At 41.9% G+C, this 16105-nt stretch overlaps 3 protein-coding genes across 3 annotated transcripts in view; all 3 read right to left on the bottom strand.

Moving 5' to 3' along the window:
- LOC139630304 (potassium voltage-gated channel subfamily A member 10) overlaps positions 1-16105 on the bottom strand; it is a 79038-nt gene that overhangs the window by 28010 nt on the left and 34923 nt on the right. The window lies entirely within an intron of this gene.
- LOC139630305 (potassium voltage-gated channel subfamily A member 2) overlaps positions 1-16105 on the bottom strand; it is a 60850-nt gene that overhangs the window by 9850 nt on the left and 34895 nt on the right. The window lies entirely within an intron of this gene.
- Positions 9219-12020, bottom strand: LOC139631167 (potassium voltage-gated channel subfamily A member 3-like). The gene has a single exon (XM_071495157.1). It carries the CDS (start codon positions 11525-11527, stop codon positions 9974-9976), a length of 1554 nt encoding a protein of 517 aa, XP_071351258.1. The 5' UTR covers positions 11528-12020; the 3' UTR covers positions 9219-9973.

The raw sequence follows: 16105 nt of genomic DNA, 5'->3' as shown, positions 1-16105 counted from the left end.
AGTTAACAATGACGTTGCTCTACAATGCAGGACACAGCTCTTAACGAGTAAAAGAATGAAGTTTGATGCTGAACTTGCAATGTTCCTTCTGCACTGGTAAGTAAACAGCTATTAATGCTGCTAATGTTATGTAGTAATAGCAAAACTTACAAATAGACACCCCAAATATTAAAGAATTTGAATTAGATTAGATTTTAATTAGAACAAGACTTAAAATGTCAATTACCAACTGGGTGACGTGGGCAAATGCCCTGGGTGTCAGAGGCCCCAAAGGGACTCAGAGCCCCAGTTCCCTTACATGCCAGTTGGTTTTGGTCCTTGGATTACTTGAAATTTTGTACTGTTATAATGAAATCTGAACTATGGCTTGTGCTCCAATGTTACTCAATGCTTTGGCAGCCATGCCTTAAAGTGAGACAGTGTCAAAGTCTAATTTAATACCTTTATTATTCTGGTTTATATTGTGCCGATGTAGTTCACATTCCCAAGGTTGTGTTTAATTCCTACAATCTGACACATATTAAACACAGGAGTTCTGCTTCCTCTGGACTCGATGGGAATCTGCAGTTAAAAAAATGGCAAAACTTGAAATTGACATTTGTTTGACTTGACAGATTAATACAGCACTTGGTGACAAAAACTCATCGGTACCAAAAACATGTCATTATGTGATGGAGTAACGTTTATTTCTCTGGGTACTGTCTATATGTAGTAGGATCTGACGTGTAATCAATCTGTTTTTATTTTTTCCATCCAGATGAAGGTTCCCTGAGGTCAGCATTTTAAATCAATATGGCTGACTATAGAAAGGCTTTTAATGTACTTTTCCTCCTTGAGCTGCCAAAAAGTGTCCGAAGACTCTGGAGCAAAGAGTACTCAGGTTTGATAGCCAGCCCAACCAAAGACATACAGCGGACAAATGCCTATTTTGTATATTTAGTCAGTAGTTACAAAACTTGAAAACCAGAAAATTAGCTGTGCCCAAAGTTCCCATGCGACATGTTCGTTTATCAGTTGCAAGTGTCAGTGCTGCTTAGCCCAGTCTCTGGAGTGCAGTGCTCTTTTCATGGATGCTGGAGGTCTATTGTACCTCCTTGCTCTGTGATACTGCATTGCAGCAGCCACAGGTTTCCAGCACACATACACACACACACAGACACACAGTATGAAAAAGGCTGCAAACAAAAAGGTTTGAATTCCAATATGATTCAACTTCAAGACCCTGCTCTGCTTATTACAAGCTCAATACAATAGTCAACATAATGCAGTAAGACGGAACAGATTAACTCTGTTTTAATGCAGCAGTAAATCAAAGAGTGAGCATGATATTCACATTTCCTGCTTCTAGATATGTTGATTCAACACCCTCCTGTGTATAATTCCTCATTAGCAAATTCTACCATGCAAAATCATCACCATATTTAATGAGAACCTTAAATGGTCTCATAGTATATATATTCTGATAAATTTCTATTTTCTGCCATGTTTTTTTCCCACTCCTCAGGGTATCTCGCAATCTCACAACCTTGCTGCTAAACACTTTTTTTTTCCAATGCATCTTCACTGAGACTCAATTTATTTAACCCTCTGGGAGATGAGTCATTCTAGCATCACTGCTCAGGAGATAGAAAACTGAGGTGCCCTGCACAAGAGGCCAGGTTAAACACACAACTACGGGAGCGGGCTCAGAAAGTGGAGGCAATAAATAAAAAGAGTGGATTAGGTACACAAAAATATAGCAATGCAGCTCCCTGTGTCATCTTCTGTGTCCCCTGGAGCTAACGCTACATCTGAGGCAGAGACAAAAAAGAGATGGAGATAAAGAAGAGAGTGATAGGGAAGAGGGAGCCCTGTGCAAAGAGAGGGAGGAGAAGAAAAAGGGAGGGAAAGGAGAGAGTCGTGCGCGTCAGATTGAGGCCCAGCAGGATAAGGGCAGATGCTGGAGAAGAGCCAGAAACCAGGGGAGAGACACAAGGACACTGGTCCACTGCGGTATACTGCCAAGCTGCGGCTCACTTAGACTGATAGCCTCACAGAAGTCAGCGCACACACCCACTGCACAAGCTTATTGTCTAAACTTGTGGGTTTGTAGAACACTATTCACTGCCTGCAGACATTTTCCTTATGATAACACTTTACTGCATTGACACATGCTGCTGCTCTGGAAAGTCAAAAGTAACAGCATGCAACATTTGGCCGACATGAACACACATGCACACTCTAGTATGCGGCTTCTTCATTTGTACTGACAGCAGCAAAATGAAAACAAAACAAACAAAACAAAATTATAATCTTGCAATGCAGTGTGCTATCCGGATGCTGAAGAGAAGGACTGTGAGTCAGTCAGCGAGTGAGTCAGTGTCACTGTTGCAGGGATACCCTTATGCTGCATTATACAATGTGTCGGTACGACTGAGTGAAATTCAAGTCAAGGTAAGTGCTTGCTTCAGGAACACTGGGATATATTACACCAAGGTCACACTAGGAACAAGATACCTTTGGTATGAGGATGAGAGAATAAAAATAAAGCCGATTGTTGTCGGTGGCAATAAGCTTTCTACATGCAGAGTAAGGCTGTAAAAGGGGGTAGTGGATTACTTGGATTGCATACAGCAGTGCCTTTGAATATTTTAGCAAATCAATGTTTTGCTCCACTGTTACTTGTTTGAATATACCTGAAATAATTTAATTAAAAGCACATGTAATAAACATATTCAGGTCTGCTTTACCATGTCTGAGAGCTGCCGTGGTTGTTCGCACATTATGGGATATCTGGCATTTACAGTGACAGCTACTGTGCCACTGTGATGATGCAATGCTGTTTTTTTTGTTTTTTTTTTCTTGGTTTGCCAGTGATTCAAGGAAACAAAAGCCTCAAGCAGCGGTCTCATCTACAGTCAACACTGCTACTGCTGCTGCTGCTGGACCCGGCAGCCACTCTGACTCACAGGACACCTGAGGGATGAGCCAGGGTTTCACGGTTTCAAGGGTCACAAGGTCCTGACAAGGCATCTGACTCCCACCCTCCCTTCTAACAATTTTAATCTTGTCTGTCAAGCTTAAGATAAACAGACTCCTGGAAAGCGCCTGAAAGCACCAGAGCATCAAGAGAAATTGTTCGAGGTCAGCATTGCTACTGTAGTTGGGCGAATCTTTTGCTCAGCCTCAATTGGTTGCTATGGAGACTGTTTCTGGGGGCAGCAGTGGGAGGAGGCTGGGCGGTGACATCACGCCTACAGCGTCTCTGGGTGCCGCTGGGATATTTCAGGTAAAGTTACAGCACGATGACAAAGCACTTTTCATTCCCCTGCAGTCAGCTGCATTAGTTAAAGATGAGTTAGTGGTTAGAAAAAGCGTAGAATATGTGGATTATTATTTTCCTTGTTTCACAGCTCCACACCTGGGATATGACACTGGTTTCACTGTCAGCTTTAGTATGTCTGCCCACTGGGGCAGGGGTATATGCTTTCTTTGACATGCTCTCTGGGCTTTTCTTTGTCTCACTGAAAGCCCTGAACACTGAGTCTTGATGCAGAGAAGTGAACTTTATGAATAGCCCCCAGAGTGCCATTACATGTTCTCCAAAGAGCAGATGGATGAATGGCACCCAGAGAAATAATGGCAATATGTCTCATGGTTTCTATTTTTGGCAGCACTGAGTTACAGTTTTAGGGCAAATACTGTACTACATAAAAATATCACCAGAGCAGGAAGAAAAATGTGCAGTGCTGTGAATAATTGCTCCGGATACAGCCGCTGCCTTCCCTCTTCTCCCTCACCGATGTGTCATGAACGTGCTTTGGTAAAGTTCAAAGATGACAAGCGGCGGCTCTCCTGGCACACACTCCCCACGTTGGCATGCTGGGTATCATTAGAGGTAGCGCGCTGCTGTGAGGCATCATTCCTCTCTCTCATGTGGTGAATGTTGCTGTGATGAGGACAGCGAGGAGACGAGACGAGGGGGGAAGCCCAGGGTCTCCTCTAGTCACCCAGCCCCCGCCCCGACTGAGCACAATCCTGGACTCGTATCCTCTGGTCCGCCTGGAGCAGCAGTGTCAGAGAGGACCAGCTGCGGAGCTGCCTGCTTGCAGTTTCCTGCGTCGGTGTGTGTATTTGTGTGTCACACATGTGAGCTCACATATGTGAGTCCCCTCCCTCTGACTCGGTGCGGAGCGTGCAAACGTCCTCTCCAGTACTTTCTGTTTTCTAATGACCAGGCTCCCTCAGCAGAGTGCATTCAGGCGTACCAGCTGTGACCGTCTTACAGCTGTGCAGCACTCAAGCGTGTTCATTCATACACGTAGACACAGACATCCACTCAGGGACAGTGAGACAATTAGACACATCATAACAATTTAAGTCATATGTGTGCATTGTGCTTTAAATCCTTCTTAAGGCTGCGTTCTCTGTTAAATGTCTATATGCTAACAAGTAAGTGTCATGTAATTAGGTAACTAGGGGTGGATAACATTTTTAAATTTTCAATACTGTTATGAATTCAATATCAGAGTTTCTGATACCAGAATAATATTCTTTGAGACCATACTTTGACAAATAAAAACATATTTTTCTACAAAACTCCCTTTTTTCATTTAACAAAAGCCAACGTTCTCAGATGTTACACATTGTCTAAACACAAGCAGCTTCCACAGCAAAACACTTTAAAACTTTTGTTTTTGATTGAAATCGGGAGCTAGCTGATCAAAGAATGAGTGATCAAGATTACAAATATGACTGGACAGTTAAGGCTGCATTCATTAATTTTCCTTTTTTTTGGCCACTTGGTGGCAGTGGAACAAGAAGAATACACAACACTGACTTAACATCACTTCAGACGTCGTCACAAACAGCTTTGCAAACAGTTGCTTATTCACACACCCAGTGGAGACAGAGCAACATTAGCATCCATTTGGATTTGTGTTTATGGCAACATGACAAATTTTAGTCCAATATTCTGTCTCCACAAAGTCCTCAGGGAAATATCTGGCTCCCCAGCTACTAAATGCTGCACTATGTTCACCAACTAGTTGCTCACTTTTGTCCACCTGGGGGTGGACAAAACAATGAGCAGAAAGATGTGAAAACACTGTGGAGCTGAGGGAAACTGCACAGTCAGATGATAATACGATGTGATACCCAGATCTGTATGCAACAAACAGACAATACAAGAAAAGAGTGTTTATTGAAATAATGCATAAAAGATTCAGAATAAATATGGAATTGATTCTTAGTAATTCATCTTCTGTAATAAGCATCCTGATTTCCTGATGAGATGAGTAAACAGAAATGACTGGTCTTTTAATAATTTACAGAAAAGCAACATTGATCTCCTCATGAGGTCATGACATCTCAGCCTATTAGTGTCTAACAAGTTTACCTCTAATGCTTCTCCCTCCTCAGACCACAGCTAGACAGGTCGAACTGCAGGTGTTCCTTATAGTGCTGAGGTCGAACTCTGCAGGAGATGATTAAGGGTGCTGGGTAACTTGGAGGCACGTTTTCATTTTCTCCAGGTTAAAAATACATTGAACAAGGACTTAAACTCCAGCAGAGAAGACAGAGGGAACAAAGCAACTCAGCAGCTCTGAGGCACAGCACCTGGAGCTGTGGGACACATGGTATCTGGCCTGGAGGAGTGAGGGCTTTGTCGGGTTTGCTGAGTCTTTAGTTTTACATGCAGGGCTACGAAGGGTTACAGTCTGTGAATTTCACTGCTTCGACATCCTGTTTAGACAAATCATTTTATTTGTTGTGATGTTAGGTTATTTAAAGCTTGTGTTTATCTCCCCCAAATGTTTTGTTTGTGTGTGTAGAGTGTGATTTGTAGAAGAAATGAAGGATTTGTATACACAAATTAAATGTTGTCTTCAAGATGAAACTTTACCATAAGAAAACAGACTTGACAAAACAATTATTTAACCTAAACTTAGCCAAATTATTTTCAGAGCAAATTTGCAGTTACAGTGAATGATGAATTCCAGAGGTGGTTAGAGGATAGCTTTGCATTTGTACATATAATTTCAGGAGGCTGTAATAAAGCTTTTTTTCATAGCTCATAGCTTCATGTCTATTTAATTTTTGCTTTAAGAAACTATATGAGCTTCCATGTGATGCTCCATAAAGCACACTTTGCTTTGTGACAACCCAGCACACTGCGCAGCAAATTTCAAGTAACCTTGATGTCCCATTCTTTGCTTGTTCAAAGTCATGCAAAGTGTAAGTAAGAAAGAGCTTTTTTTTTCCTCCTCTCGCTCTGGCTCACAAACTTTAATTCCCTTTGTCTCCTGGGAAACAGAAATTATGGGCCAGACTAAAAGCCTCTGGGTGGAAATTTAAGGTAGTTTCCTGTCCTGCATGAAAAATCCCAGACACATGGCCAGTTCTAGGACAAAGCACTGTTCCTGTCTCACTGTTTGGGGGTCACACAAACACCAGTGCTGCATGTGTACAAACAGCAACAACAACGATAATAATAATAACGATAATAATCATAATATTGGCAATTCTAACTCTTGAGGATACATTTTTATTTTCCTCTGATCTACAGTCGAATGCAATCCAGAACAACTGTTTTGCTATAAACTTTATCGTGTTTAGCTGTTGGTGGCATTGCGCTGGACTGCATTATATTCAGAGGTGTTTCTGATATTCTTCCGCTCTTATGTATGTTAATGAGAAGGATTTTTAAAAAACCACGAGAAACACCTCTCAGTACGAAGCAGTCCAGTACAACAGCAGCTTTAACTATGACCTCAAAAATAAATGCATCTTTTAATTTACACATTTCTGACAATGTAACCAAAAACTGCACATTATAAACTTTTTCAAAGATAGAAAGAGCTGATGAATTTGACGACATTACACTGTACAGGTGTACCTAATAAAGTGGCCACTCCTGTGGACATTATTTATGAAGAAATATATACAGTAGTGATATTACTTATATTTGGGGTGAGTTATACCCCAGAGAGCTTTAACCCCCTGTTGACCTCTTATGAACAAACTGTTCTAAAACTCCACTAAGGGAACTCACATGGACTCATTTGGGAATTACAGATATAGATCAAATGAAAATCATTTATATTAAACCATGTTTTACAGTTGAGGACTTCAAACTAGTCTTGTTGTGAAGCGCATATCTACAACATGAGACATGTTTATAAGCAATTCTCATTCATTGTGGAAAAGTCATTTAAGAGCACAGGGAGTCAGGGTAGTTAGGACAAAACATAGACTAAATTACACATTGTATTTTAATAGTATGATTATCAAAGGCACAATAATATACTCCCTCTGTAAAACTTCAAATCTGTAAAAATTCCTGCAATTAGCATTTATCAGCAGTTTACGAACATTTAATAAAGGCTACTTTATAATACACAGGTGGTGTGGTTGCACACAGATAAGTATACTTTAACTGTTTACTATTATACAATACTTGTCAACAATTGTAACTTCTCCTATGAAGACATATTCTATATAGCTATGACTGTGTTTTAATATATTCTCTTTCATTATCTGTTAAACTCCTCCTGTGGTCCCCTACAAGTGGAGGCTGGTGTGTAGAGTTGTTGATAAATACATTAATAAACACGTATATCTGCTTACAACTACATTATAGTGTTTACACTATTTGTAAATCCTACACCGGGGGACTGTTGCCTTTAAAATCTAATAGGACTGAGTTAAGTATAGGTTCAAGATCAATGTTAATTGAACAGTAATAACTCAGATAATCCACTAGAGAGCAGTGCAGAGCTATTCTTAGTGATGTTCAACAACAACAACACAGTTCAGCATGAAACCAGGCAGGACAGTTCAGCAGCTTTACTTGCACCATTTTACCTATACTTAATAGATACAGCAAGTAGTTTAGAAAAACGCTAACCTCATTTCTGATAATTATTCATACATACTAACAAATGGAAATGAAATGACACAGAGAGAGCACTCCTTATTGCTCTCCAAAGCAAATGAGGTGAAATTATTATGTGATTAATTAGTTAGTCAACATTACATTAATTGGCAACTGATAATTAATTAATATTTTAAATGATGTTAAGTAAAAATGCTTGTCCATTGTGAAGGTCTGCCGCTTTCTCTGCTTTCTCTGCTTTCTATCACCATTGTTCCCCTTTCTGTAAGTCGCTTTGGATAAAAGCGTCTGCTAAATGACTAAATGAAAAAATGAAATGAATAAACTGGATATCTTTGGGTTTTGGATGCTAAGTCAGACAAAACAAGACATTTGAGAACAGGTGAGTCATTGTATTCTGGGAAAATGTACATTAAATGATTAATTAATGAATCTGGAAATAATAAACATATTCATCTAAAATGAAAACGTCCATTTGCTGCAGCCGCCACATTAGCAATTTTAAGAAGCTCTCATACATATTGGACGCCAAAAATGAGATACAGCCCTGCAATTACATTTCAGTGGACTCCTTTGAGTGTCACTGTTTGTTTGTTTGTGTCACTTTGTGCTATAAGCACACATGCGAGTGTCTGTCGGAGGTGATGAAAGGCAGCTGACGTCAGGCCTAGTTGGCATGCCAACTCAGAGAATGGAGCTCACATGAGAAACACAGAGCAGCCGGGGTGGTTTCAGTGAAGGGAAACAAAGTTCAGGCCGCACTGACACAACAGCTTCTTGAGATATTTCTACTTATCCGCCAAAAGCCTACACCGCCTGAAGCTATGCGCTATGAACTTCACCTAAAGGACTCAAAATATGGAGTGATTGGTTGCTTTAACCGTCTTTACAGAAACAGACAAATGATTTAACTCCACGTTACTTTTACACGATGTCAAAAAAATCATGCATCCACAGTTGCCCCTTCAAGGACAAAAAGGTGAGAATAAAGGTGACATTGAACTACAGCTGGGAGGTCTTGCTACACAATGCCATGGCAACATTAGAGGGGGTTACCCAGGAAACCACCGTTGTCATGGAGACTGCATCACAAGGCGTGTTCAGTGGGGGGGGGGGGGGGCGGGACTTGCCGCACGTTCTCCCTCCTTTTATCCATGCTGTTTTTATCCTGTCATCATCACATGACCACACACACACACACACACACACACAGTTAGACCTATTCTCTCTCCCCCCCCCCCCCCCCCCCCCCCCCCCCCCCCTCTCTCTCTCTCTCGACCACATTTGTAAACATATGCATATTTATCCAAAAGTTGATGATGACATTTTGAGTCGTGGATCTCTTCATTTTCTTTTTTTATTTAATATAGGCTATATAGGCAGTTCTGAATAAAAATACAATTTTACGTAAAGCTCGACTTATAATTTATGATAAGCGTCTCCATCTCCACCACTCTGCGGTTTATTACCTGAATAATAATCGACACAAGACTCTGAATTCATATCTCCACAGGTTATGATATCAAATATAACCTAAACAGGCATTTTGGCTATGTAAATGACCAGAGTCTATTCATTACATTACTGCACAATGAAACTTTTGTCTCCACGAAGCACAACACGTCGTTTCTGACTGGCGGATACATACATTACAGTCGACTATATGCTACACGTGTTTCCCAATCATCGCAGTAGAACATCAAGATATGCAGGCATCATGTGGCACTATACACTGAAAAATATCTGGTTTAACAAGCCGCTTACTTCTTCATTGAATGTAGTTTCTTTTTTTTTTTTTTTTCGTTGACAACAGATAACGGATCGAAATGACTACTCTTCCAGTGTTTCTGGGTCACATTAATACTTCATCTCTTAGAAATATGCAAAACATGTGAATCTACACTAGAGATGAGTAGAATGATAGTTTCTCATTTGCGTCAATGAAAAAAAAAAAAGGATAAATTACTCGTTAAAACGGACATTTACGCAGAGTTCATCCACAGATATGGACTGACACATTACGACCGGCTATATAAAAAAATAATGTTAAAGCTACTGTTTGTTCATGCTCCATGAATGACCCGTTTTGGGTTCATTTTAAACGTCTGTGAAGATCTTTTTGATGTTCACGCAGTTCTGGTTGTTCTCGGTGGAGAAGTTGGGCTGTTTGAACGCACTGTTGATGCCCTCCTCTATCACCATGTACTCCGACTTGCTGAGGGACGAGGAGCTGCACGACCTCCTCAGCTCCTCTGTGGGGAGGTGCTCACAGCTGCCCGTGTTCAGGCACTGTGGGTGCTCCTCTCCGTCGGTCTCCCTGTGGTAAAAGTAGTTGAAATTGGACACAATCACAGGCACGGGTAAGGCAATGGTCAGCACGCCTGCTATTGCGCACAGCGACCCCACTATTTTCCCGCCTATGGTCACTGGATGCATGTCTCCGTATCCGACTGTGGTCATGGTGACGACTGCCCACCAAAACGCATCTGGGATGCTGGTGAAGCTGGACGAGGGGTCGTCTGCTTCTGCAAAGTAAACCGCGCTGGAGAAGAGAATCACTCCGATGAAAAGGAAGAATATAAGCAACCCGAGCTCCCTCATGCTGGCCTTGAGGGTCTGTCCCAAAATCTGAAGTCCCTTTGAGTGTCGTGAGAGCTTAAAAATGCGAAAGACCCTCACCAACCTGATCACCCTCAGGATGGCGAGGGACATCGCCTGCTGGCCGCCGTTGGTTTCCCTCTCGGCCAGCTCTGTCCCCAAAGTGATAAAGTAGGGGATGATGGCGACAATGTCAATGATATTCATGATGTTTTTGGAGAAGCAAGTTTTGCTGGGGCAGGCGAAAAATCTGACCAGCAACTCGAAAGAGAACCAAATGATGCACAGAGTTTCTATCACAAAGAAGGGGTCTGTGAACGGACTTGGCACGTAGGGAGCGGTGCCGTTGACCGTGGGTGCCACCGTGGCTTGGTCTCTCTCATCCCGAAATTCCGGGAGAGTCTCCATGCAGAAAATGACAATTGAAATTAAAATAACAAGCACTGAAACGATGGCTATCCCCCTCGCTGGCCCCGAGCTTTCGGGATACTCAAACAAAAGCCAAACCTGCTTTTGGAAATCATTTTTGGGAAGTACGCGCTCCTCTTCTTTTATAAACCCCTCATCGTCTCGGAATTTCTCCATGGCCTCCTCACCCAGCTGATAAAACCTAATCTCCTCGGAGAAAATATCAATGGGGACGTTGACAGGTCTCCGTATGCGCCCCCCTGACTGGTAGTAGTACAGGATGGCATCAAAGCTCGGTCTGTTCCTGTCGAAGAAGTACTCGTTCCTCAGTGGGTCAAAGTAGCGCATCCTTTTCCTGGGGTCCCCCAGCAGCGTGTCTGGAAACTGGTTGAAAGTTTTAAGTTGCGTCTCGAAACGTAAACCCGAAATGTTGATCACCACCCTCTCGCAGCATCCCTGGCGGCCGCGCTCGTATCGATCCACGGACAGGTGAGGCGCCGAGAGCACGGCGGACTCCTCCAGCATGTTTTCCACCGTCATGACGCCCCTCTCCACCTCCACATAACCCCGGCTGTCAGACGCGTTGCTGCCCCTGTGCCTGGCGGACGAATGCGACTGGATCACGCCGGAGGTCTGCTCATCCATACAGGTGGTTTGTGGTCTTGGGAGGTGTTTGGGGGGGGGGGGCGGGTGCGCCACGCCTCTCTCAGCCAAAGCCTACAGCTTTGGGGAGCTGAGGCCGACGCCACTAACATCTCTTCTAACCATCACCTATCTGTGTCTCCACACACTGAAGCGCGGCACTCCCCTCTGCCTGTGTTTTTTTTTTTTTTTTTTTTTTCCCCAAACACGTTGACATCCGCCCACGGCGCGCATATGTCTGACAGACGTCCACCACCCGTCCAATCGGAAATTAACTTGACCCTTAACGTGGAGCGCACACCTTCATTCAAGCGCACAAACGCAACAAACGCACTTGATGAATCACCTGTTTGATCCAGGTTCATGTCATTTCCCTGTGAGCTTGTGCGCCTTCATCATGTGGAAATGACAACAGATCAGCGCTGCAGCTTTGAACACATTCAGAGTTTTCCTTTCCTCAACAATCGAAAAAAAATGACAGCGGCACTAAAAGCCCAGCACATGAGTCCAAATTTTATTGCTTGGAAAATCGACAGTAACACAGGAGGCGATATCACCTCTGTGCAGTGAAGTCCTGCAATGTTTGCATCCAACACTTTTGACAGCAGGGCGTTTTTTTTTCACAACTGGCAGCAAAGGCTTGCACCGTGGGTGTGAAAATATCCACTGTCCAAAAGCGACTTAGCAGAATATTTAATTGTCTGTTCTTTTAATAAGTGTCTTATTTGTTGTGGAGGGGCTTTTGCTCTCCATGGTGCTGAAAACAGGCGCGCACCAGCGTGTAAAATCAATGCGCTCTCTCTTCAACAAATGAGTGCTGACTGGAGTTGGGTATGTGCGCAGTCTGTGTGTTGTTTGTTTGTGTGTGTGTGTGTTTGTGTCCGTCTGAAGATGCGTTTGCAGTTATTGGGAACATAAGACGGAAGCCTCGGGATCGGTCACCTCATTTCCACTCTCCCCTCCTCCATGTGGTGATAGAATCGCCCCAAAGAAGCGTCTCAAGTGTCAGCCTTTGTTACAGCTGTGATTAATGACGAAAATGCAAAATCCGAGCTGTTTGTAATTCATGCTGACAGCCTTCATCAAAGGCGTCTGTCACTGTCTGTAGACGGGGTTAATGAGTTCAAATGGGGTCCAGCTCATATGCACAGTAAACGCGCTCTGCTTGTGTTTTTATTGTGCCACTCTGGGTTTTAATTTCAACATGTGAAACAGGAAGGAAAAGCCGAGCCTCTCTTCTATCCAAATATGGCAAACATCTAGTACTCAACTATGAACACACTCAGAAAATCCTCTTAAAGCGGATGACACTCATCTAAAAAACCTATTGACCTCTTTTGCAGCTGCCTGAAGAAAAAAAAAAAAAAGTTCTAGGGCATGGGAAAACCTCTCACCATCAGCAATACTGCGCATAAAAAAGAAAAGCTGACTTTAGAAAGAAAGCTGAGGTAATACATTTTAGTTTATTAGCCAGTATTTGAAAATATCAAGACTAAAAAGAAATCCCACACTTTATTACATTTAACCATTTCACTGCTGAGGAACTACAGTATTGGAAGCCTTTGGTTAAACCTCCTCTGCCACTGATCCAGAGTCCTCAGAGTATCACAGAGAGCTTCCTGACAGGATTTAGGAAATACTGAAGTCTGGAGTCCAGATTACCCACACGCAAACTCCTAACAAGGTTTTGACCTGCCACTGAATGCTTGTAAATGTATTTAACCATTTAAAAATTATATACTCCGTACATGTACACTGCCACACAGCAAGCAAACAAACCACTAACTTTAAAAATACAAAATGCCATAACTAACCATTAGATTGCTATGACGTGAACACACACACACACACACACACACACACACACACACACACACACAAAACGCACTGAAACAAAATGCTCAATGTCATAAACACAGTACAGCCCCCCCACCCTTGTTTTCATTATTCATAGCACACACTGTAAAGTAAACAACATGCGATACAGAAAAGTTGACTTCTATTTAACCTCAAAAGTAACAACGCTGCACTTAGTACCAAAAAGTTAAAGACCCCCACTGATGAAAGTCAGATTCAGACAGCCAGGGATTCATATAGGAACCAATCCAGTGAACTTGCGGGGACAGGCAAAACAAACCCACAACCTTACCAGCACAGAGAGCCAGAGTTTGCATTAGCACAACCACTAACACTGTGTCAGCCACTGCCGGTTGCTTGCTAACAAGCTAAGAAAACAACATAAACAAATGAAAGATGCTAACTACACTAACTGTTCTGATACATCTGCTAGTTGCAGTCTCCTCATGTGAGTCTGGGTCTGACTGAGGCTCAAACATGTAGCTGACTCTCTCCCATGTTTACTCTATCGCTAACAACCTTGATACTTTCTGCTCTTTCACAGGTTAATATGAGTTTATTTCCATTGTGGTTCTTTTTGGAGGGAAGAGAAAGATGGTAGATCTTCAAGTTGAGTGAAATGGGTTCAAAACATTTATAAAGGTACTGTAGCATGCCAATCCTTCCCAATACTATCTTAGTGAGAGGAGCGCTTGAACCTTGACCCCTGACCTCCACCCCAGATCCCTCACCTGAACCAGGTTTCACATTAGAGTTGAAAATGGTTGATTAAACATTAGTCAACTGTCAGAAAATTAAAAAGCAACTACAATGAGGATTTATTAATTGTTCAAGTTATTTATAAGGCACAAATTACAACCAGTTTTACATCATTCAACACAAAACAAGACACCTGAAGGCTCTCTGGGAAACTGTGATGGGCATTTCTCACTATTTTCCAAATGATTCATTAATCACTTGAGAATACGATAATAATAATTACACGTGTAATAATAATTACACTGATACTATGATCTACCTGCTACTTATGATGACATTTTCTTTCCTTTTTACATTACAGCTTAAAAACTGCTGCAACACTGAGCTGATCCAAGGCCTCTAAAATTAAATGTATATATTTGTAAATATATATTCATTTTATTCAGCTTTTTTTTTTTTTTTTTTTTTTATTGACCTCAGTGTGTGACAGTAAATATTTAAAATGTTAATCTAAGGGTTAATGACACACAGGCATTGATTGTCTCCTCCATTTGATTACAAAAGGCTGACAGCTAAGTGATGTGTGTATTGACCAACTGTTTAGGGTCTGATCACTGTTTCTGTCTAAATCACTGTCAACACAATGCAGCCACACCTGCTCATCAGTCACAACACAGGCAAAACAATAGTTTGCAGCAAGAAAGTCATGCTGCTATTAACAACCTCCAAGAAGTTGCATCTCAGTAAGCATGGGAAGTTTTGTCTGGGTCTTCGTCTCCCTGGCAACAAAACATCAAGTGTTTTGTTAAGGGGAAAGGAGTTTAGTTAAAGAAGTTATATAATTTCCGGTTCCAACTCGTGCAGGAGCAAGTGGACCAGAGACTATTTTTCACATTCCCACTGAGGAATGGACATGTTACATATCAGGATTAAAAGGAATCATCCGATTTTCTTTGTGCGTGTGTGTGTGTGTGTGTGTGTGTGTGTGTGTGTGTGTGTGTGTGTGTGGACTACAAGGCCACTTATCAAACACACAGCAATCAGCTCAACAAAAAGGGACAGATATGAAGCTCAGATCCTAGGCAGGAGAGACACTTTCATTTCGCACCACTACTTGTTATGGAACAGCCTTTCTCCCTTTTTCAATTCACTCTCCATTCAAACATAATAGCTATAAATACATTAAATTTAATTTCCCCCAGGCTATGACAGCAGTATTTATACTTGTAAACACAGACTGAGTCAGTCTATCAGCTCAAGGTCTGATTTCAGATTCAGAGAAAAAAACTGTTTGGATTTGCTCTGTGGCTCTGACTAATATGAGGGTTAGGGATAACGATAATTGATTGCCAGAGCAGCAGACAGACTCTCACATGAAGTGAAATGCTGTCCTGATTACATTGTTATGAGACTGAATGCATGTGTGCCTCTGTAGGTTTAAGAGAGAGAGAACAAATCCCCCAAACCCCCTTCGTTATAATGCATTTCCCATGCAGATAAGATCAGTGTGAGAGCCAAGGTGTCAGACTACATAACAAGGCTGTTTTTTGAGCAGTCGGTTATTGTCTTTGTAAACACAAGTCAAAAAATGTCCCTGTACCCAAGCCTGTGTCGCACATGCATTTATAAACAGATCATATAGGTCAATCAGTCAATTTTCTCCATTATTTTCTAGGCCATTCTGTTGGCTCCCTGCTGAGGATAAAACGGGCCTATTATATATCCAAACCTCTGGAGATACAAGCAGCTAAAGATAGACTTTTTATCAGTCTGGGAAGTTAAAAGATGACTTATTAACTCTGGCAGACGCTGGAATTTTAAGTGATGTTACAAATGACATTGTACAACTGGTCTGGAGGGGGATGAGGATATTTGATATAATAATCCTTCCCAAAATTTCTTAAGTGCATTTTTCATTCTTCAACATTGTCGACAGTGTCGAGGGAACAGAGGGCTGGATTCCATCAAAAGTGATGATGCTTGGACTGCTCTTTGAGTAATGAGGAGCTAGGCTTACTTTTTCTC

The sequence above is a fragment of the Trachinotus anak genome, unplaced genomic scaffold (assembly GCF_046630095.1).
Source record: "Trachinotus anak isolate AG129_WGS33_773 ecotype Australia unplaced genomic scaffold, CSIRO_AGI_Tana_v1 ptg000013l, whole genome shotgun sequence".
NCBI lineage: Eukaryota > Metazoa > Chordata > Actinopteri > Carangiformes > Carangidae > Trachinotus > Trachinotus anak.
The sequence above is the reverse complement of the archived record's forward strand: the minus strand, read 5'-3'. Positions and strand labels throughout refer to the sequence as shown.